Source organism: Natator depressus, chromosome 12 (assembly GCF_965152275.1).
Source record: "Natator depressus isolate rNatDep1 chromosome 12, rNatDep2.hap1, whole genome shotgun sequence".
Taxonomy (NCBI): domain Eukaryota; kingdom Metazoa; phylum Chordata; order Testudines; family Cheloniidae; genus Natator; species Natator depressus.
Window position 1 is genome coordinate 41,297,875 of NC_134245.1, and position 22,963 is coordinate 41,320,837.

At 43.3% G+C, this 22,963-nt stretch overlaps 1 protein-coding gene across 1 annotated transcript; it reads right to left on the reverse strand.

Annotated features, from left to right (window-relative positions):
• Positions 1-4,144: 4,144 nt before the first annotated feature.
• PSMD7 (proteasome 26S subunit, non-ATPase 7) lies at positions 4,145-13,363 on the reverse strand. Its single transcript, XM_074968993.1, has 7 exons — positions 13,209-13,363; positions 10,718-10,809; positions 9,195-9,287; positions 7,634-7,731; positions 7,253-7,333; positions 5,563-5,654; positions 4,145-4,598 (listed from the first exon to the last, which is right to left on the reverse strand). Exons 1-7 carry the CDS (start codon positions 13,280-13,282, stop codon positions 4,160-4,162), a joined length of 969 nt encoding a protein of 322 aa, XP_074825094.1. The 5' UTR covers positions 13,283-13,363; the 3' UTR covers positions 4,145-4,159.
• Positions 13,364-22,963: the final 9,600 nt, after the last annotated feature.

Below are 22,963 nucleotides of genomic sequence, written 5' to 3' on the forward strand. Positions count from 1 at the left end.
ACCACATAAACCATTCACTGGTTGATTTAAAGACGAGCTGAGGGTCTTTTGAATTGCAGTATGTTTAGAGCAGAAAGGATGCAATGTCCCTGTGTAGGAGCCAGCTTGCAGCCCAGTGCCATGGTAGTGGGAGAAAACCCAAACTTTTAAAACATTGAGACCCCCTGGTTGAAGTTTGTGCCCCTTTCCTGCATGCAGAAGTTCAGTAGCTGTTGGTTTAGTTTCAGGAACCGGCTGATGGGAATTATCCGAATGGTTCCTAGCTGAACCTTGAAGTCTTTAAACTACGATTTGAGGACTTCAATAGCTCAGACATAGGGGAGAGGTTTTTTGCAGGAGTGGGGGGTGAAATTCTGTGGCCTGCGTTGTGCAGGAGGTCAGACTAGATGATCATAATGGTCCCTTCTGACCTAAATATCTATGAATCTGTGAACACCTTGCCCTAGGCCTCTCACCCTAGGATGGGTATAGGGAGCAATTCTTGGTAGTAGTTTTTTTTTTAAAATGCTGCTGTTCTCGTTTCAGGGAGCTCAATATTTTCCCTGATCACTCAGTAAAACCTGTGACACAGGACACCTTATTTTACGCACGGTCTCTGGCCTATACAGAGCTGGCAAGCTAATGAATAGTCCTGTTGTTCAGCGGCAGGACAGTAACATCTTGCAGTGAGCCATGGTTTCGCAGCTCTCTCAATGAAATAAGTATTTTAGGCCCCAGCTGTAGTGCAAAATGCTCATAACGCAATGTTACAAATGCAACTTTAGAACTCATCTGGCAAAAGGATGAGGCACTTCAGCGAGGCTCTGCGCTGTCATCTGAGGCTGGCAGACTATTCAACGGGGAAGAGGGATTATAGCTAATTTGGAACTGCTTCCTCCCCACCACAGTCTAGAAAATCCAGTGCTTTTTTTTTTAAAGTCCCCTTGGCAAAGAGCTGGGGCTCCTTGCTCTCACTGTGCTCACATCAACCAGGCACCTGAGAGTTAAGAGGCCACTAGTAGGATTTTTGTACCTTTTTGCATGTATTTCTTTGCCCCACAATCAGTTTTGTCTGTGGCCTTCGCATGGATTTTTAGACTATTCTATTAGCAGAAGAGAGGATTTTTTAAAGGCTTGACAAAGAAATTTATGAAGAATTAGGAATCTCTGACATTGCAAACCGCTGTAAGGGCAAAAAATAGCCATGTCACACCTACAGCTGCCCAGACACACCTGCTTTATTTAGGTAGGATCCTTTCCTGCACTGCTGAAGCTTTCCCTCCATTTAACATTATCAGGAAACAGTGCAAACACTGTCATCTGGTGGTAGAGAACCACCAGCCCTTGAGCCTTGGCAATGCCAGAATGATTTTGAACACAAAAAGCTGGAAGTATTACTTATTCTAGACACAGAGGGGGGAAAAAACTGGCCAGACCTGGATCAGGTGTCAGTTGGATTCAGTGCTCACGTTTAAATCCAAACCAAGACTAGAATGCAGGGGTACTGAAACATCAGGAGATTTCAACCAAAAGTTGCAGAATTCTCACAAGCTCAGTGGTTCTCCTGAAATTGCCTCCATCTTTTCATCAATCAGCAAAGAGAGGTGCATGCTACACAAACTAATTTTCATGGTGTTCACAAGAGCAAGACCCACTAACTCACTGCGAATGGGCCACAACCTTCCAATTGTGATGGTTTGCAGCCCCTGCTTACTTGGGGCAGGCTTGAGTGGTGAAAGATTCCCTACCTCAACCACCATCCCAAATCAGAAAGCCACCCACCTCCCTCCCCTTCTTACAAAGCAAGTGGTAAAAGTATCTTAAGTTATTGCCAAGTGGAATTTTGTTTTTTTCAGTCAGAGAAGGTCTAGCTCAATTTCTTACTCCTTCACAGTGATGGGTGGGCTTGGGAAGGAAAACCCTTTACTAAGAAAGGCTGGGACCCTGGTTAGGGCACTAGCCTGGCATGCCAGAAGCCTGGATTCACTTCCCTGCTCTACCCACTCCCCCTGTGACATGGCCAAGTTCCCATCTCTACAGCGAGGATAAGAGCCCTGCTTTGCCTCCCAGGGGTGGCTTAATAATTGGGGTGTTGGGGCACCATGGTAATGGGACCAGATACAGACTTGAGCTGGTTCACCACACAGACATGTGATGTTGCATAAAACTAAATTGACTGTAAATTGTTTGAGCATTTATTGCCTCCAAATAGCGTAAACCTACCATGGTAACAAACCAGTTTAATTTATCATGGAAAGGGAAAATATTCTCCTACTACATAACAGCAAGTGAATCAGAGTCAGGGTCAGTGCAAAGTCTTGATACTGACTTTGGCATTGAGCTACCATGGTGATGGATGTTGCATCTTCAATGGGCCTAGGAAACCTATCTTTGCTTTTACATGGTAGCACCTGAAATCAGTGAGCTCTGCCTGGTGAGAATATGGCATCAACAGGTTTATGATCTTAGCAGGGCTTTAACTTACAATTAAGGCAGCATTTTCCATCTCTGAGTCATTTGAAATAGTCCATTCAAGGATCTTCAGGGACCAGGATGGGCAGTTTGAGGTCTCCCACATTAAACAGTTACCCTGAGTGAACTTAAGCTATTTAATAGAGTCCTGTTCCCTGCTTCCCTTTTGTTGCAGCAGCCACTGCACTTTGACATGTTCCTGCTGCACCGTGACCCATGCCGGCGACGAGCTAAATGCAGCAATTGTAATGACACTACTTGGAGGTTTGAATGCAACCAGCTCTCAGAGGAAATGGCGACACTGTCTGACAGGCCACCCGGGCAAAGGCTTCCTAGGCTCACCATCCCAGTCAAGGGAAAGATAGCGTAGTTGGCCAACACCCCCTTCCATTCACCCAGATTCAAAGTAGTGCTTATAGCGGCTCTTTTATTTCCATGACACCTAGAGTTGCAGACTTCATTTACAGGAATGTAAGACAATCACCATCTTTCATCTAGAAAGGCAACGTCTGGAGCCTATAGATCCATGCATGGAATGCGCCTGCTTGAGCTGAGCCAATGCTCGCACTTTAATGTGGAGTCCTGTAATCCATGGCTGCACCTCCACAAAAGGGTTTGGAGCTGCATGCTAGCTGCCCCTACTCCTTCTGTCACTGAGCAAGGTAGGGTAGCAAGGGAGCCACCAGCCCCTCTTAAGGGGGTGACTAACATGGGCGAGCTCCCAAAATTCACGATTAACTTGCCCGTGTCTTGTAGACTCCATGCCAAGATGGAATTTGTACTGTCATAGCCTTTAGCGCCCTTGATTAGGTGAGGGCTCTTGTCCTGGGTACTACACAGATGTAGTAACTGGCCCAAAGAGCTTTGTGCTAGTTGGCAGTACGGCACTGCCAGGATTTGGGCACCAACTGCTCTAGACCTATTTTGCTCATCTCAGCACAAAGGGCACAAACCCATCTTATCTTCATAGGCTACATTCTGTGCTCTCATCCTGCTCAGCTTCTTTCCTCCTAAAACGAGATTCTTGTATCTTAAATTCCTCACTCCAGCACTAATAAAATCAGCTCCCATTTGGCTTTTGGGATTAAAATGGCCAGAAGTCAGATTTACAAACCAAACCATTTAATAGTCTCTTGGCAGTAAAACCGTATAAGATCTCCACCTCACCATCTCCTGGGCAACAGGCTGGGCAGGTAAATTCATCCTCTGTGCAGGGCCCTCAAGCACAGATCCAGAGTGACAGCAGAATAGGAGCAGCAGGGTCATGCACACAGCTTAGCAGTTTTACATACTACATGGTAGTAACCCCAAATAGTTGGTAGACCTAAATCATGAGGGAAGGAGACAGACAAGCATCTTGGGACACAAGATTTTACTGGCAGCAGATGACAAATGCTGCACTTTATCTTTGCTTGTTCCTTCCTCCCTTCACAGCGCTGAGGACTGAAATGACAGGGGCTTTCCTTCCCAGTAGTAAGACTGCCTGCTCCTTATTAGAACTGCCAGTTTGTGTGGACTGAATCCCCTCGTCCCCTTCTATCCAGCTATCTGCCTGTACGATGTAAGAGCAGAGGCAGCTGATCTAAAAGTGGCTCCCAAGACAGGCAAGAACAAAGAACTCTGATCACTTTAACAAGTGAAAAAGAACCTTCTAGCAGCAGAGAGATTTAGTTTACAAGATTTTAATTTACAAATAAAAAACTACACTTTATTTTTTCTCTTTTTTCTCCTCTTTCTTGCCATCACTCTTCTCTTTGTCTTTCTCCTTCTCATCTTTTCTCTCCTTTTTGCTTTCCTCCTTTTCCTGACCTTCCTTCTTCTCTGCATCTCTGTTGGCAATCTTGTTGTTGATGAGGTTGTGCAGGGCAACCACAGACCGGATAAGAGAAGCCAAGTAGACCACCACCATCTGGTCGTTGGTCTTCAGGTAAAAGGCCTTGACAAACTCCTGCAGGTTGACATCTGGCAGCAGGTTGAAGACATCCTGAAGCTGGTAGATGATCTGGTGATTGATGGGTAGTTTGCCCATGGCCACTTTCTCTAGGTAGCTCCTGATATCCAGAAGCTTGGAGTTCAGTCCCTTCAAACCATGGACCTGGTTTGTGATGCGCTGGGACAGAGTGCCCACTGTTGTGTCTTTAATATCTCTAAAACACCCAAAATAGGAAGGAGAAGCCTTAATGTTACTTTACATACATGTATAGATCTTTCTAGCTCAAAAATAAATTAAAAAGACGGCCTTGAAGGGTAAATAAAGTAAAATTTTACAAAACACTTCACAGCAAAGATTCAGAAAAAAATAGTTTACATTGAGTGCATTAGAAACACCAAACGTAGATTTGATAAAGGTTACCATATGCTCTGTATGGACTGAATATTTTTTAGGAATAGTCTGATGGTTAGGAGATAATGAGAGGGCTCCTGGATTCTATGAGAGGCTTTGTCCCTAACTCACCCTGGGGACTTGAGCAAGTCACATCTCTACAGATTACACAGCTGTAAAATAGGTATAATAATTGTTTAACATCACAGGGGCCTCGTGAGACTTAACATTTCACTGAAGGCTTGGAGAGTGCTTTACAAATATAGAGTGAAGGCAAGCCAAAGCAAGATCTCCCTCTGTGACCATTTGTAAACAATGCCCTTCCGCTCTTTGAGTCTTGATAGATGAAAGGTCTGCATAGTCTGCCCCCAGATAATTTTGCTCTCCTTTCTGATAGGCAGCTGTTGCTGTCAGAGGAGCAATATGAACATCAGTACTAAACGGGAAGCCCTTCTGAACTATCAAGTGTGACTCTACCTTGTTCTGACGTATCTCAAGCTATTTGCTGGAGTTCAAGGGGCAAGGTGAAACTGACATTTTATTAGTTTTTTCAAAAAACAGTCAAAGTCGAACATTTCACCAGAAATGAGTTCAGCAGATTCTGTATTATTCAGTATTGCTGAATTAACCTGTTTAGATTAAATCAAGTGTTTAAGTAGCATGTAACAAGGTCCTTGTTTCTTGTATCGTATCCCTAGGCAGGGAGCTGGTGCCAGCAGTAGTTAGATGGATAAAGTGAGCTGCCATCCAACCACTGATAAGGTTTTTCATTACAATAAAGCTTTTACCGTAACAAGTGTTCAACACCAACTTCCTCTGCTTCCTCAGCTCCAATTTCACTGGTCACATGTTCAAAAGTCTTAGAGGTTGGAGTTCCATCCTTTGTTAGGGTACAAGAATGGGATGACGACAAGGTTAGAAATAGAGAACAGATGATTACAGGTGTAACAGCATAACCTCAAGTGAGCCAGTTTTGGGCACTGTGCATGTGAACAGTAGAACTGCTCCAATGAAACTTCAAAGCAAAGAAGGTTTATTGGAAGCTGGATTTGTTACAAGCCAAAAGCATTGTACACTTTATCCAGAGCTATGTCTGGCCTGCTGCGATGAATAAGTGGGACATGCATGATAAGAATAGGATCAGAAACAGCCAGTAAGGAAAACCCATCAAGATGGGATAGGAGAGCCCCACAGAGTCCACAGATATGGTGAAAACTAGTTCATAACAGAATCCCCAAAGTATATGGGGTTTTAAAAAGGGAGACTAAGAAACTGATATTCTTTAAAGGAATCTAGAAAACTGGCTAGACATGCCACTGGAAGTCAGACAGGGAGGAGGTCATCAACAAAGCAATAACTAGAATTATAAAATAAGGTACTTTAACGTGCTGTCTAATTTCTATTGCACACCAGTTAAACTGAGGCAGATGTCACTAACCCACAGAAATGCTAGACACATCTGAGGTGATGGTAACACAATACATTATTCTGTACATTAATGCTTCTCCCACCAGTTCATCTGTAGCATTATTCTTGGTGAGGCTCAATAGTCTCCAGGTAGTTAGTCTGCAGGGCTACGTACTTGAGTGAGTGAGTGAGTGCGTGCGTGCCATGGTGACTATTTTATTTGAAGATGGGACCTAGTTACCTTTGAGACTTGTATTAGTTTTGGTTGTACCATGCTCCAGGCCTGGTGGGGACCAACAGCTGTAAGAACAAGAGTTCACAAAACCAGGGGGAAAAAAAAAAAAAAACCCTATAGATTTAAGACTGGAGAACCTGGGAACAGCTGTCTCTCCCCACCATGGGTCTTTGACAGATAGTGACAGGACCAGGTTTTTTAAAAAAATATTTCTAGATTCTGATTTTAAAACCATCAAAAGTAAATCTGGATGAAAAGTCACCACTGATTCTAGCATACACAGTGGTAGATGAGTGATTAACAAAGATAGTAAAGTCAACCATGTGTAGTTAAGACTAAGCTGGTGAAGATGAGATGTGTGATTACTCAGACTATTGCTGCAACAAGCTGACATGTATCAGTTGTATCATAAATGCATGCTCCAACCTGCTGCTTTTTTCATGGGTGTGGACAAACAGTAAAGGAGCAGCATTCTAAAACAGATGCAACTTCAGCTAGCTGTAAGAACCTGCAGAGCTCCTTGGTTCAAGCAGGGAGAAACTGCTTTTCAGGAGTGTTGGAGGACGGAAAATTTTGGTTCAATAAGCAGAAATTTACAGTGGGGGTTCAAACACTGATTTAGCAGGTTTAAACTGAAAGGCACAAAAACCCTAGTTAGCAGACGCAATGTTATCTATTGAACTGAAAAAGGGAAACTGATGTAGAGGAAAGGGTACCTTAAAAAGGACAAGGCAACATGCTTTAATGTATCTTATTTCTTAAAACACCTCTTTCCCTTTTGCAGGAAATCCCACAATAGTTTGAAAATGACAAATACTGAAATGATGAACACTCACATCATGAACTTCTTCAACTGAAATATAGGCTTCTGTTGGCAGCCCAAGGTCCTTTGGCTTTACATCAATAATTACTAATACCTGGTGGAGAAACACATCTTAGACAAAATCTACTCAAGAACTAGAAGAAACAGGTTGTGGCCAACTGCTAGTTCTCTAGCACTGACAAGTTTGTAATTCAATCAAAGAGGTTTCTAACTGTAAGCAAGGAAAAAATGTCTGCCACTGATTCGAGGGAGACTGATCAGCATGCTCTATTCACTTTACATCTACCATGCTATATCTTACTACATGTCATGTCACTACTGACAATTGCAGATGGAGCTGGAAGGGACTGCAGGTTCCCAGAAGCTCCATAAACAGTTGAAGTGCATTACTTACAGAATTAGGACAGTATCTTTTCATTAGTTCATTGATGGCAATATCATTCTTGTGTAGTTTGGGGCCTGTGTGGTACCATCCAACAATTCTTTCCCTAGCTGGGAAAAGCAAAAACAATTATTAGAATAGTCAGAATCTGAGGGTAATGACAGGAAAATAGTTCATACAGAGGAATACGAGTGCTCAAATCCAGGTACTGTCTGACCCTGGGCTGTGCCCAAACTCCCTAAAGGCCTAAACACTTTGAGAAATTAAATTGTTGCTGCACTTTGCACTCCTTCCCCTCAGATTTGTGCTGGTGGAAGGCAGTTTAGGAATGGAAAATGGAGCAGGTGATGGCTGAGGGCATATGAAGGTTGGGAGCTGAACACCACATTTAGATTCAAAATTTACTGGCAAATCTGGAAAACGGCAAGGTATTTGCTAAAGTGATTTTTGTGCCTAGACACTTCAACAATGGCTGCATATGAGATGGGTTAAATGCAGCATATTATTGGATAGCACAGGTGAGCGAGCCATTTGTGCATCAACCCAGACAACTCAAACTACCTTAACAGTCAGGAGAAGCTTCAACAAGTAAGATGGATCTTTGGTCATTAAACTTAGGCTTTTGAAGACCCTACACAGAAAACAACTTTAAATCACCAAACAATGCAGAGATAACATCAGCAACAGGCCGCAGTTGACTTCAGCATCCTTACGATACACAGGCAAAGCAACCATCCTCAAGGCAGTGAGGTTCCAATTTTTTTTTTTTTTTTTTACATTAGCATCAATGTTTTGATTTGCAGACAGGAAGCCAAAGATGTTCAAAGCACAGGTTTAGTGTCCCATGCTGCTCCACTTCCTTAAACAGGTAAACAATCAGATTCTGCTCTAGTCAAAGCTTCTGAGTGGTCTCAAAGGGTAGTACGTCAGGTAGAGCACACTACAATAATCTATCTTGGAAGTGACAAAGGCATGGATCCTGTCTGTCAAATATTTTACACCCCTTATCAGCTATGAATGATCCCCAAGTCAGAGCTGGTTTATGCAACATGGCACTTTCAAGCAGACAGACTGTGGGGATCTCTCAGAGACAAAAGGGGGCCAAAGTGGCTCTTGACATCCTGCTGCACAAAAATTCAAAGATAATAATCTGCAAATCTGCACTAGGCTTGAGACTCAAATACTTAAGGAATCATAAGAACATCAGCAGTATAAATAAGAGTTTTTCCAAGGGCTGGGAATGTTCAAAGGGGAATTCCTGTAGCCTCTCCAGATTCAGGCCCCATAATCTTATAAAGGAAAGAAAAGTGAGACTTTTATAAACAAAACCAAATAAAACAGAAAGGTTAATCAGTTCACCTGGGTTTGTAATTCAGATATCTGCACTCATATGAGGGAAAGGTGGCAGAGGGAAAGGAGATTCTGGCGGAAGGGGTCACAGTAGCAGGGTTTGAATTTCTTATAGCTATTCAATCCCCCAAGATTGTCACCTCAGTTCTTGGAAGTACTGTGCTACCAGGAGACTTAGAGAGAGTTTCTAGGCAAATATCAACCGCTCACAATGTGCACTTACCATTGACTTTTTTAAACATTCCATACATGTTCTCCAGATAATCATGGTCTAGAAACCACACAGAGTCATCTTTATCATCCTCATCGAAAGGGACTGGGAACAAAACAGTTAGTTCAATATTTAGCAGTTCAAGTTCCATCTAGCCTGAAAACTTTCACAGAAAAATCAGATTTTTTTCCAGCAAGTTCTTGGCTACAAATTAAAAAAAAAAAAGTAATTTTGCTCAATTTTGATTGAATACAACTGTTCTGCTACACTGTGCTGCAGGTACTCTTGTAAAACTCAGCAGCAACATTAGCTGATTTTTTCCAAGTGGTTTTCTGATAATTACTGAATTAGTTTTAGAATTGAGCAAGAAAAACCAAAGCCATTGAATTATTCTGGGCAAACATCATCTACAAAGTGTTCAAGAAAATGCCAGGAACATTCCAGTGTAACAACTTACACAAAACTGGTGTGTAAGGACTTCTGATAAAGAAAATTGTGGGTCCCAATAGGTCACTAGAGCCTGTTGGGTCAATGGAGCTTTGAATAATGAAAAACTACTTTGGGTGTAAGACACATTCCAGTAGTGCATTAAGACAAATAACTACAATTCTACGAAGTCTGTTTAAAAAATAACTGCATATGCCATTTTCTTGAGTGAAGAACTGGTTTGTTTTGTTAGTTCACATTATGGATAACAGGCTACAAGTTTAGTTCTGAGCAACAGGGCTTTAATTTACAGAAACAAAAAATCTCTAATTATAAAGTTATATTTTTGGCAGCCCTGCAGTTTAAGTGAGCAAACTGCTACTCCATCTTCACAACTCTGCAAAAATAACCAGGATTAGGCTACACTTTTGTTCCCAGATTTTCACGCAGGAGCCAACACAGATGATTCCGTTTTATCAATAAATACCCCCCTTTGGAAAGCAGATGAATAAGAGGAGATGAAAGGTAAATAAGAAAACAAAAAGGTCAGAAAAGGCCATACAGGTACTGATTTTACCACTGTACAAACCCAGGATTCAAACTCAAGATGCAATGATTGTAATACAAATGAAAATACACTTTTTAAGCAATATCTGTGCAATTCTCACAGGCTATTCTTAAAGAAAAAAGGTACTTTTCAAATAAAACATTAGCACTTCATGTGAATCTGCAATGACATTAGCTAGGTAACTCAAGCCATGAGTCTTCAAAGCCCAAGGTCATAAAATGATCACAATTCAGGATTAGGAAGAAATCTTCCACCTCCGATACCGAACAATTGCTGCTTTAGGAGTTTTACAGCTGCCTCTGAGCATTCACCGTTGCACACTGCTGCAGACAAGATGCAGAGCAGGAGGAGACTGATGGGATCGGGTTCTTTTGTAAGCAGATAAGTAGCATTTTTCCATGAAAATGTAGACACCATAGCTTCATGAATTTATAAATCTGAAGAAGAGTTTAATGTGCCAGGATGGTGCAAGAAAACATTTGGCAGTTTTTCTGCTAGCTAGCTTAATAGGCGGTAAACAGAATAGGACACCCAAACTCACCTGCAAAACTGTTGGATACATCTAATATTTTCTTCTGCCAAGAGCCCAGCAACACTCCAACAACTCGCTTCTGATTCCCAACTTTTCCTATTCTAAATGGAAAAGACTGTCACAGTTTGTATTAAGGAATGCAACATATTTGATCCTGGAAATAACACACCAATAGCACAAATGAATCAGTTGTGTCATCTGACTTTAAGTTAGAAGATAAACAGCATGTGATTCTGGGGGATGTAGATGGGAGACGAACAGGGTAATTATGTTCCTTGTCATTACTTACTTAATTTATACCTAAAGAAGTTGCTACAGTGCACTCTAAATCCAGGCACGACACTTGTAATTTATCCTCTGATGTGAAAAATGCACTAGATGTTTCCATGCAGCTAATGGATTCCACTATAACAGACATTACTGTGTCATAAAATAGAGGGCTACTACTGCATCTGTTCTGTAAATCAAGCTGTAAAAAGTACAGTTAACTTTCAACTTTGTTCACTGTCATCTCTAATTTACGTTTACAATAGGAGGTTTTTCTCTGCTATTGTATGCTGCCTTGAAGGAAAAGATTTACATTAAGAGTGTTTGTCAGCTGGTGCAATTAAGTTAATTTTAGGCACACAGAGCACAAATTGCACACGATGTTTAGAGGAATATAATTTATTCTCTGCTGAGTGAATTGTAGCTTTAAGGGTAAAATCTGTGTAAACCAGACAAATGAAAAATGCCATGTTTCAATATGCAGAGAATATACACACTGTATTTAAAACCAAAGTCAGTTATGCCTAATAAAATGGTATTTATAACTTGTTAACCAATTTCACGGTACTTGAATGTTACTTTAACTTTGGTTCAATTGTTCTTGCTTAAGGGAAAAACAAATAAGCCTATTTGGGAATATCATGTCCTTTAATGCAAGCATAAACTATCATTGTAATTTACTAAATCACAAATGATACCCCATGATAAATCATAACTCTCACTACCTCACATTGGTACTGTTCAGACTCCTTATATCACAAAATTAGAAGAAGTCATCACTCCTAAACTGTTGCTTTTGCAGTCCATTCAGCTTTAGGACACTGTAGTTGCATTTTATTGATACAAGGTAATTCCATTTGCTAATGCTTTTTCTTATGGTATACAGAAGCACATACATGCATGACCCCTGTCCTGAAGAGCCTATGTTTTAAGATAAACATTAGCTCCAAGATTTTCAGAATTGTACACACAAAAATGCATACTCATCTGATTGCATAATTTGGAAGCACATATTAGCATAACTGCATCAACACTGTGGAAACTGTCCAGTCAGCTGATTTAGTTAATTGCCCATTTATACTCACAATTGCAGCAACAGGCCAACCCCCAAATCTGAATAGCTGGTGCTGACTTTCACATTTATGAAGTTATCTAGAGTCTTTTACTCTCACTTCTGGGGAATTCTACCTTTCTGACACACAGCCAGAATATCAGACTATTGAAGTAACAGCCGTGTTAGTCTGTATTCGCAAAAAGAAAAGGAGTACTTGTGGCACCTTAGAGACTAACCAATTTATTTGAGCATAAGCTTTCGTGAGCTAAATTGGTTAGTCTCTAAGGTGCCACAAGTACTCCTTTTCTTTTTGAGACTATTGAAGCAAGATCTTCAAGTTTCCAGAGATACTTGCTCTGGGTTTTACTGATCAGTGAGATACGTAGCAGACAGTACAAAGGCTAAAGCTTTGCCTCACTGAGTAACTGCATATATAAAAAGGTTTCAGAGTAGCAACCGTGTTAGTCTGTATTTGCAAAAAGAACAGGAGGACTTGTGGCACCTTAGAGACTAACCAATTTATTTGAGCATGAGCTTTCGTGAGCTACAGCATCTGATGAAGTGAGCTCACGAAAGCTTATGCTCAAATAAATTGGTTAGTCTCTAAGGTGCCACAAGTCCTCCTTTCCTTTTTGCATATAAGAAGGTTGCATACAGTCAGCAACATTTCATTTAAAAATCAGCGCGGGGTCTTTAAGGACGCAAGGCCATGGCATAAAAGGCAGCAGTAGCGCCGAAGGCTGCAGCGACCGAGAGCTGGGGCCAGGATTGCCTGGGAGCACGTTTGCAGGAGAGACGAAGACGGGGTTCAGCTCGTTTCTCAGCCCCGTGAGGAGGCAGCTGTGAACTGCCCGGGACCTCAGCAGAGAACTGGCTCCACGGGCCCCAAGTTTTGACACAGCAACCAGCCCCCGGGGTCCCGCGGCGGCGCGGGCGAGGGGCTCCGGGGAGCCGAAATCCCACCCGGGAGTCCCGGGGCGACGCTCCCGGCGCCAAGCGCGGGGCCCGCGAACAGCGCCAGGCTTCCCGCCCCCGGCCCCGCTCACCCTCCGGCCCGCGGCCCGAGCCCGTCTCGCAGCCACGACTCGGCGCCCCCGGGCCGGCGCCCCCGTCCCGGCCCCGCACGGGCAACGGGCCGGGCCCGTGACTCAGCGGCCGGGCGCCGCCGCCGGGCCTCACCTGTTGAAGTGATCCACCACGCTGAGCAGCACCAGCGGGTGAACCACCACCCGGTCCACGGCCAGCTCCGGCATCGCGCCCCTCGGCCCCGACGCTGCGGCTGCGACCCCGGCCCCACACACCAGCCCCAGGCCCGGCGCCTCAGCCAGCCCTCCCTGCCGCCGCTCCCAGCATGCACCGCTCGGGGGCGGAGCCTCCGTGACACCATCTTGGGAAGGGCGACAGACGGGAGCGGGAAGACGCCACCTTGGAAAGGTCACGGAAGCGGCGGGCTGCCCCGCTCGCGGAAGCAGGGCCGCCATCTTGGGACGGTCCGGGCGATGGCGCCCGCCTCCCCAGGTAGACCAGCACCGCCATTTTGGGAGGGTTAGCGAGGCTCGAAATGCCCGTGTCAGGGCCGGCCCGCCTGCCTGTGCCTGGAGGAGCGGGAGCCTGTGAAGCACCTCAGCCAACGCGACGCGCCCCAGCAGGCGGGGAGGCGCTCGGGGGCAGCCCCGGGCCCGGGCGGGGGTGCTGGGCCTAGCCGCCAGGCGGCTGGCCTGTCGTTCCCCGCCCCCCGTGGCAGGGCCTGCCTGACTGTGCGGCCTGCCGCCGCCCGAGGAGCGCCCCGCCCGGGGCCGCGGGAGGGACGGACCGAGCGCTGCGGTGCAGGTGGGGAGCTCAGTTCGGGTGTCGTCGGCACACGCAGAGCCCCCTCGTCCCCCGGGGAGACGCACCCTCCACCCTCGCAGGGCCTTTCCCTTGGGGGCAACACGGAGCAGCCGCAGGGTTGTCCGGCCTCGCAAGTTAAAACGGGCTCCTTCTGCACAGCCCTAAGCCACCGGTCATCTCCAAGGATACAATAATGTTCAAACCCCTCCAGAACAACACGGCATCTGCAACAAATAAAATACCCGCCTCAGATTTCATCTTGCGCCTCCGCTTGGCCGGCTGGTGTCTTTAATGTCTGTAAGGTAATGCATGTGCTAATCCAGGCTCTGCTCCTGTTGAAATCAGTGACAAAACTGCACTTCGAAAGGATTAGGCCCCGAGAGGTACACATCCTGTGCTGGTGATGGGGTTGGCTTCACTTCCCCTTTCCTGAGGCTGCGAGGTGCCAGCTTGCCCCCTGCATTTGTTGAAGCGTTCCTGAAGACTACTAACTTGTGTCCCTTTGTGGGCTGTTGCACTCCCAGCACGTAGCTGGAGCATATGCACTCCCACTGCCAACCTGCCTTCAGCCCAGTGCCTACGCTGCGGGCTGTTGTGCTTGTAGACCCAGTTATACTGTTTCGGTGCCTACTAGAGAGACACCCTGTCCTGGGGGTTCTCCTTGGGATGGCTTCACCAGATCTTTGCAGCCATTTTATGTTGATATACCTGAAATAAATTGACTGCAACTCAACCATAATTCCCCTCTTAGGTTGTAAATTTCTTGGAGCAGAAACTGTCATACATCTTCTTTTATATTTATACAGTACTGAGCAGTTGACAGCTACAGTATTAATGAGCAATAATAATCATACTTATATCCTATGTACCATTTCACATCTTCAAAGTAGGTACAAAAGTTTTTTTTTTTTTTTAAACTAACTACTCTTTGCAGAAGGTAAAGTGATATGCCCACTTCCCATTACTCAAAGTAAACAAAGAAGATGAATGCTACTGTTAATCTTAGGTTTCAGAGTAACAGCCGTGTTAGTCTGTATTCGCAAAAAGAAAAGGAGTACTTGTGGCACCTTAGAGACTAACCAATTTACTTGAGTATAAGCTTTCGTGAGCTACAGCTCACTTCATCGGATGCATGCACACTTTCCACAGTATGCATCCGATGAAGTGAGCTGTAGCTCACGAAAGCTTATGCTCAAATAAATTGGTTAGTCTCTAAGGTGCCACAAGTACTCCTTTTCTTTTTACTGTTAATCTTTACTCTCACCTCTGGTTAGTCATTTACATATCAGTGATTACTCTTTTCAGCTTAGGTGACAGGGAAACTGATTGTATTTACTCAAGGTACTGTATCATCATTGTCCTTAATGTACTTTTTGCTATGGTGAATTGAATTCTGTGGCTGTGGAATCAAGGAACAAACCAGGACCCTTATGGGCTTTTAGATGTGTCAAAAATTAAGGAAGACAAGGTGGATCCCTTTAAGACTCCACATGAGGACACCTTTAGGGAAGGCCAGCAATTGCACAACACTTGTTTTCTCTCCAAAACATAGCAGTGAAGCCACTTGAAGGCAGCCTTGTCCACTCCCCTGAGATCTGTAGGTGGATGCAAGATTATGCTATTAGGGACTAACAGCATGATTTTTTCCCATAAAGTGGGGCTATATCAGTTGGAAGTGACAAGGAGAAGGAACACGTGGGTGTATTGGTTAATCACAGGATGACGACAAGCTGCCAGTGTGTTGCAGCAGTGAAAAGGCTAATGCAGTCTTAGGCTGCATCATGCGAGGTATTTCCAGTAGAGAGAGGGAAGGGTTATTAACATTATACAAAGCATTGGTGAGACCTCCTCTGGAACAGTGTGTGCAATTCTGGTCTCCTATGTCTAAGAAAGATGAATTCAAACTGGAACAGGTGAAGAGAGGCTACCAGGATGATTAGAGGAATGGAGAACGTACCTTTTGGGAGGAAATGTAAGGAGCTTGACTTACTAACAAAACAAAGGCTGAGGGGAGATAGGATTGCTCTCTATAAATATACCAGAGGGATAAACACTAGCGAGGGAGAGGAGTTATTTAAGTAAAGGGCCAATGCTGGCACAAGAATAAATGGATATAAACTGGCCATCAACAAGTTTAGGCTTGAAATTACATGAGGGTTTCCAGCCTTCAAAGGAGTAAAGTTATAGAACAGTCATCTAATAGTGGGGGTAAAAAAAATTAACTTGTTTTAAGACTGAGCTTGGTAAGTTCATGGAGAGGATGGTATGATGAGATTGCCTACAATGGCATATGGCCCATCCACAACAGCTATTAGCAAATATTTCCAATGGCTGGAGATGGGACACTGGCAGGGGTCGGGGGTGAGAAGGGTTCTGGTTACTACAGAGAATTCTTTCCCAGGCTGGTGGGTCTTGTCTACATGCTCAGGTCTAACTGATTGCCATATTTTCCCCCCAGTATTTTGGCAGAAACCCTGGGTCTTTTTGCCTTCTTCTGCAGTGCGGGGCACAGTTCAGTTGCTGGTTTGAAATATAGTAAATGGTGGATTCAGACTTACAAGTCTTTAAATCAAGATTTGAGGACTGCAGTAACTCAGCCAGAGGTTATGGGCCTACTACAGGAGTGGGTAGGTGAGGTTCTGTGGCTTGCAATCTGCTGGAGGTCAGACTAGGTGATTATGATGGTCCCCTCTGGCCATAAAGCCTGTGAGTCTATGAACGAACAGTATCTTTAGATCAGTAGTATTAAAGGCAGCTATAGATCCATCTCTAGGAGTAAATCATCAGCCAACACAATTAAACAGTCTCTGTACCAAATCCAGGTCAATAGTCTGATTGACAAGGGTCAAGGAAATCCAAGGCCTTGTGAGAACTGTCTTTTCAGTAACCTTGTCCACAAAGAGAGGATTAGACACAAGTTGATCTTTGGGCAGATTGTCTATGTTAAGTGATAGTTTTCTGCACATATGCCACACCAGTGCTCCTCTAAGGGAAGTCAGTAGCCCTCTTTCCTTAAAAGAGATGTTGGCAATCTTCCTTAGCACTGGGCCAGCCCCTCTTAACTGCGCTCTTCAGTTACCCCATTTGGAAAATGGACCTCTGTGTCACTAGGTCAGAGAGGTATATTGGCAGAAGATGCAGCAGGAAGAGTACATTTACCAGATCATGGAAATATTTTTCACTTTTGAAAATTTGCTGTGTCTGTTTCAGATGCTGACAACAGAGAATCACTTCGAGTTTTCAAATAACGTCAGTTTCTTAAAAATATATGATTCTTGACCTTGAAAACTAATTATTTCAGGAGCAGATGTCAAAATCTATATATGCCCTAAATGTTGTGGTGCGGTCTAATCTGCAGTCTCTCAGTTGGGGGATCAGGAGTTGGTTGAAGCCCTTTCAGATACATCTCTGCCACCAGGGGTACGATATGAGATTGATCAAGCTGTCTCCATGTCACAAACCAGATACCTGGGCTGAAGATGAAGAAAGGCAAAGCCCTCTTCTTAGCTAGTTTTTTGGCTTCCTGGAATTTCCGATGCTACTCCACAGCTTCCTTGTTGCAGTCAGGGAACAGCATGATTTTTTAGAGTGTTTCCTACCATGTAGCTTCTCCAGCTCACTCACAGAGCTTGGTGAGCAGAAGCCCTTCAGTAGCGAGCAAGAAGAGTTTGAATAGGAGATGAAGAATAGATTTGTGCTTAAGGCACTGAACTGGGATTTAGGTGGTCTGGGTTCAGTTTCTGGCTCTGCCAAACATTGTGTGACCTCAGGCAAGTTGTAGGATCTCTCTTTGCCTCAGTTCCCCATCAGTAAAATGAGGGAAATAATGCTTTCTGTCTCTCATTCTTTGTCTATCTTGCCTGTCTAGAGTGTAAGTTCTTCAGGGCAGGAATGTATGTATGTATGTACAACACCTAGCACAATGATCTTGATTGGGAGCTACTGGAATATAAATAATAATGTGAGGTGTCTGGATCTCTTTCCATCCTCAGTGCTGGTGCTGCTGACCTGTGTGCCCATTTGATATCCAGTTGTATGTCTTTCTGCAGCTTTAGGAGTTGTGGCAACATGCCCTACAGGAATTCAGTTGGCTTGCCTGCCTCCATATCTTTAAGGAGCCTTACAACCTTCAGACACTGCAGTGATGAAGTCCATCTAAATATGAAAAAAGATGGATTACATTGCCAGAGTTCAGAGTAGCAGCCGTGGTAGTCTGTATCTGCAAAAAGAAAAGGAGTACTTGTGGCACCTTAGAGACTAGCAAATTTATTTGAGCATAAGCTTTCGTGAGCTACAGCTCACTTCATCGGATGCATGTAGTGGAAAATACAGTGGGGAGATTTTATATACACAGAGAACATGAAACGATGGGTGTTACCATACACACTGTAACAAGAGTGATCAGGTACGGTGAGCTAATACCAGCAGGAGAGCCGGGGGGTGGGAGGGGACGGACCTTTTGTAGTGATAATCAAGGTGGGCCATTTCCAGCAGTTGACAAGAACGTGTGAGGAACAGTAGGGGGGGAAATAAACATGGGGAAATAGTTTTACTTTGTGTAATGACACATCCACCCTCAGTCTTTATTCAAGCCTAAGTTAATCGTATCCAGTTTGCAAATTAATTTCAATTCAGCAGTCTCTCGTTGGGGTCTGTTTCTGAAGTTTTTTTGTTGAAGAATTGCCACTTTTAGTCTGTAATTGAGTGACCAAAGAGATTGAAGTGTTCTCCAGCTGGTTTTTGAATGTTATAATTGTTGACGTCTGATTTGTGTCCATTTATTCTTTTACATAGAGACTGTCCAGTTTGGCCAATGTACATGGCAGAGGGGCATTGCTGGCACATGATGGCATATATCACATTGGTAGATGTGCAGGTGAAAGAGCCTCTGATAGTGCGGCTGATGTGATTAGGCCCTATGATGGTGTCCCCTGAATAGATATGTGGACACAGTTGGCAACGGGCTTTGTTGCAAAGATAGGTTCCTGGGTTAGTGTTTTTGGTGTGTGGTTGCAGGTGAGTATTTCCTTTAGGTTGGGGGGCTGTCTGTAAGCAAGGATTGGCTTGTCTCCCAAGATCTGTGAGAGTGATGGGTCGTCCTTCAGGATAGGTTGTAGATCCTTGATGATGTGTTGGAGAGGTTTTAGTTGGGGGCTGAAGGTGATGGCTAGTGGCCTTCTGTTATTTTCTTTGTTGGGCCTGTCCTGTAGTAGGAGACTTCTGGGTACTCTTCTGGCTCTGTCAATCTGTTTCTTCACTTCAGCAGCTGGGTATTGTAGTTGTAAGAACGCTTGATAGAGATCTTATAGGTGTTTGTCTCTATCTGAGGGGTTGGAGCAAATGCGGTTGTATCGTAGAGCTTGGCTGTAGACAATGAATCGTGTGGTGTGGTCTGGATGAAAGCTGGAGGCATGTAGGTAAGCATAGCGGTCAGTAGGTTTCCGGTACAGGGTGGTGTTTATATGACCATCGCTTATTAGCACTGTAGTGTCCAGGAAGTGGATCTCTTGTGTGGACTGGTCCAGGCTGAGGTTGATGGTGGGATGGAAATTGTTGAAATCATGGTGGAATTCCTCAAGGGCCTCTTTTCCATGGGTCCAGATAATGAAGATGCCATCAATGTAGTGCAAGTAGAGTAGGGGCATTAGGGGACAAGAGCTGAGGAAGTGTTGTTCTAAGTCAGCCATAAAAATGTTGGCATTCTGTGGGGCCATGTGGGTACCCATAGCAGTGCTGCTGATTTGAAGATATACATTGTCCCCAAATGTGAAATAGTTATGGGTGAGGACAAAGTCACAAAGTTCGGTCACCAGGTTTGCCGTGACATTATCGGGGATGCTGTTCCTGACAGCTTGTAGTCCATCTTTGTGTGGAATGTTGGTGTAGAGGGCTTCTGCATCCATAGTGGCCAGGATGGTGTTATCAGGAAGATCACCGATGGATTGTAGTTTCCTCAGGAAGTCAGTGGTGTCTCGAAGGTAGCTGGGAGTGTTGGTAGCGTAGGGCCTGAGGAGGGAATCTACATAGCCAGACAATCCTGCTGTCAGGACGCCAATGCCTGAGATGATGGGGCTTCCAGGATTTCCAGGTTTATGGATCTTGGGTAGCAGATAGAATACCCCTGGTCGGGGTTCTAGGGCTGTGTCTTTGCAGATTTGTTCTTGTGCTTTTTCAGGGAGTTTCTTGAGCAGATGGTGTAGTTTCTTTTGGTAACCCTCAGTGGGATCAGAGAGTAATGGCTTGTAGAAAGTGGTGTTGGAGAGCTGCCGAGCAACCTCTTGTTCATATTCCAACCGATTCATGATGATGACAGCCTTTTGTCAGCCTTTTTCATTATGAAAACCAGTCGGAGAACACTTCAATCTCTTTGGTCACTCGATTACAGACCTAAAAGTGGCAATTCTTCAACAAAAAAACTTCAAAAGCAGACTCCAATGAGAGACTGCTGAATTGGAATTAATTTGCAAACTGGATACAATTAACTTAGGCTTGAATAAAGATTGGGAGTAGATGTGTCATTACAAAAAGTAAAACTATTTCCCCATGTTTATTCCCCCCCGCTACTGTTCCTCACACGTTCTTGTCAACTGCCCACCTTGATTATCACTACAAAAGGTCCATCCCGTCCCTCCCCCCCCCCGCTCTCCTGCTGGTAATAGCTCATCTTACCTGATCACTCTTGTTACAGTGTGTATGGTAACACCCATTGTTTCATGTTCTCTGTGCATATAAAATCTCCCCACTGTATTTTCCACTGTATGCATCTGATGAAGTGAGCTACAGCTCACGAAAGCTTATGCTCAAATAAATTTGTTAGTCTCTAAAGTGCCACAAGTACTCCTTTTCTTATTGCCAGAGTTGTTCACTTTCTTCTTGAGGGTTTTTATTATTTTGCTTCAGTTTCTTATGGGAGAAAATAACAATCTTCAGCCTAAACTATACCTTTCAGTACATATGTTCATTGAGAAAGGTTCCTTTGCTGACCAAAATACTATGTTCCTTGACAAAAGAGAAGGATGGAGATGAATCTAAACCCCACATCCTGAACCAGCTTCAGCACTCAACCTGTCTCCATAATGAGATTTTGCACTCCTAAGGTGAGGTATGTGTAGACGGGGAGGTTTTGGTTCTGGGTATCTCTAGTAGGAGAGATAAATCACTCTAGCCTGGTGGGACCTGATCCTTTCACTCCAGAATCTACTACCCAAAACAGTTGCTTGGTGAGTGATTATGATGGCAGTTCTTAAGTTTCCCAGGGTGGTTTATAGCCAGCATCCTTTATTTTCAGCCATTGACCTGCAGAATATAGTTTTTCCTGTCAAACCCTGACCAACCTACAAAGTTGTCGGTGCTTTCTAAAGAAAAACATACTTGTGTTTCCTTCTTAAATAAGGCTCTGCTTAAATCTGTCATAACTTACAAACTGTACAAAGAGTTAGAGACCTCTTGTGGAGTTTTTAGAGGTTACATCTTTTTATTTTGTATTCTTTAATATTTTTCTTTCTGGTAGGATTTTTATTTTTTTCCAGCAGAGGGAGACATCTGACCATGAAACTGAGTGGCTAGCAGCAGTATTCTGTAGCCTGTTTTATCAATATACATATAAAACTCAATGCTCAAATTAACTAGTTCAATAAGTAATTTAGCTCATTGATTTTTGGGCATATCCTAAGTGCCATTACAAGCTACGGATATTTTAAATGCCATTACCTAATAGAAGGAATGTTTTAAGCACCTTTTATTGATTTTATTACTGCTTTATTTTGCTGTCTTGGTTTAAAATCATTTTAACCACTCTGTAATCAAGAAGAAATATATCGTTGGTGAAATACAGTCAATTTCCTAAAAACCTTTGACATCGTTAAATAAGGAATTACAGTTGTTAAATCATGTCAGGCAATAACCGAGGGACAGAAAAGATATAAAATTTGGAGCATTGGGCCAGCATACCAGTAAGCTATTTTGACCTTTGGCATTCAGACTCTGTATGTGACAATCACACTTCAATTCTCTTCTTGGTTCTTACATCAGTAAGAAGAGATTTAAAATCTCAGCATGCCAGGAAGGTTGCTGAAGGATAACAGAGTATGATTTAGAGCCAATTAAAGGGCATTTTAATGACCTGCTGTGACTTTTTGTTAAAATTACTTTCCAACTTAGCAAATTTGAAGTTTCATTTGCCAGACTGTATTGCAAGTAGTGTAGTATATTGATGTACTACACAAAAGGAGTAAATTGAATCTGCTCACAGGGATTTTCAGCTACTTCCTTGCATAGCTCTTTTGACTTGAGGAGATTATCAGTATTATCGAGCTAATCAGTTGGTGGAAGTAGACTGGGAATACAGGCCCTACGTTGCCTAATCAAAGAATTGCAAAAGTATGCAGTGACCATTGGAGCTCAATAAAAAAACAGCTAATGAGTTGATTGCATTGATATTTGATGTAATTTAACAGTAGAGTGGCAAACATCAGTACCTCTATATGATTTGGCAAATGATTGTTGAGCTGAGATTCAAAGTTTAAAGAGATTCTGCAGTAAGAGAGCACCTGGCAACCAACCAATACTGGGGAGTTGAATTTTGCCCATTAAATGGAATAGACCCATAAAGTCAAGTGATTCAATCATTACTATTTTTTAAATCAAAAATTAATTTATAGAGGAAATTTACAATTACACATATGGCTCTTTTCAGAGACAGACTCTCTGGTTCTGAAAAATTAGAAGACAAAAGGAAAAATAAATTGGGGTTTATAAACTATAGAAAGGTTATACATCTAATAAAATATTTTGTATGGTTATAAATACTGTAAATACAATATATAAATTTTAAACTTACTGATGATTCTCTAGTTATAATTTAATGATGACGTAAAAGCCTGGAAGGAGGGAAGCCAACACCAAGAAACATTATGCTATGTCCTTGGAGTTAAAAATCTGCTGTGTTTGATGTGCTAAATATCCCATGCATGAAGCAGCAGTTGCAGCTAGTTAGTGATATATAAACATCTCAAATCAATTTTATTATGTAAAATAGCACATTAATAGTCCTTGATAATGTTAGCTGTAATTTTATTCTTATTTTCCATTCTTCCCTTGTTTTA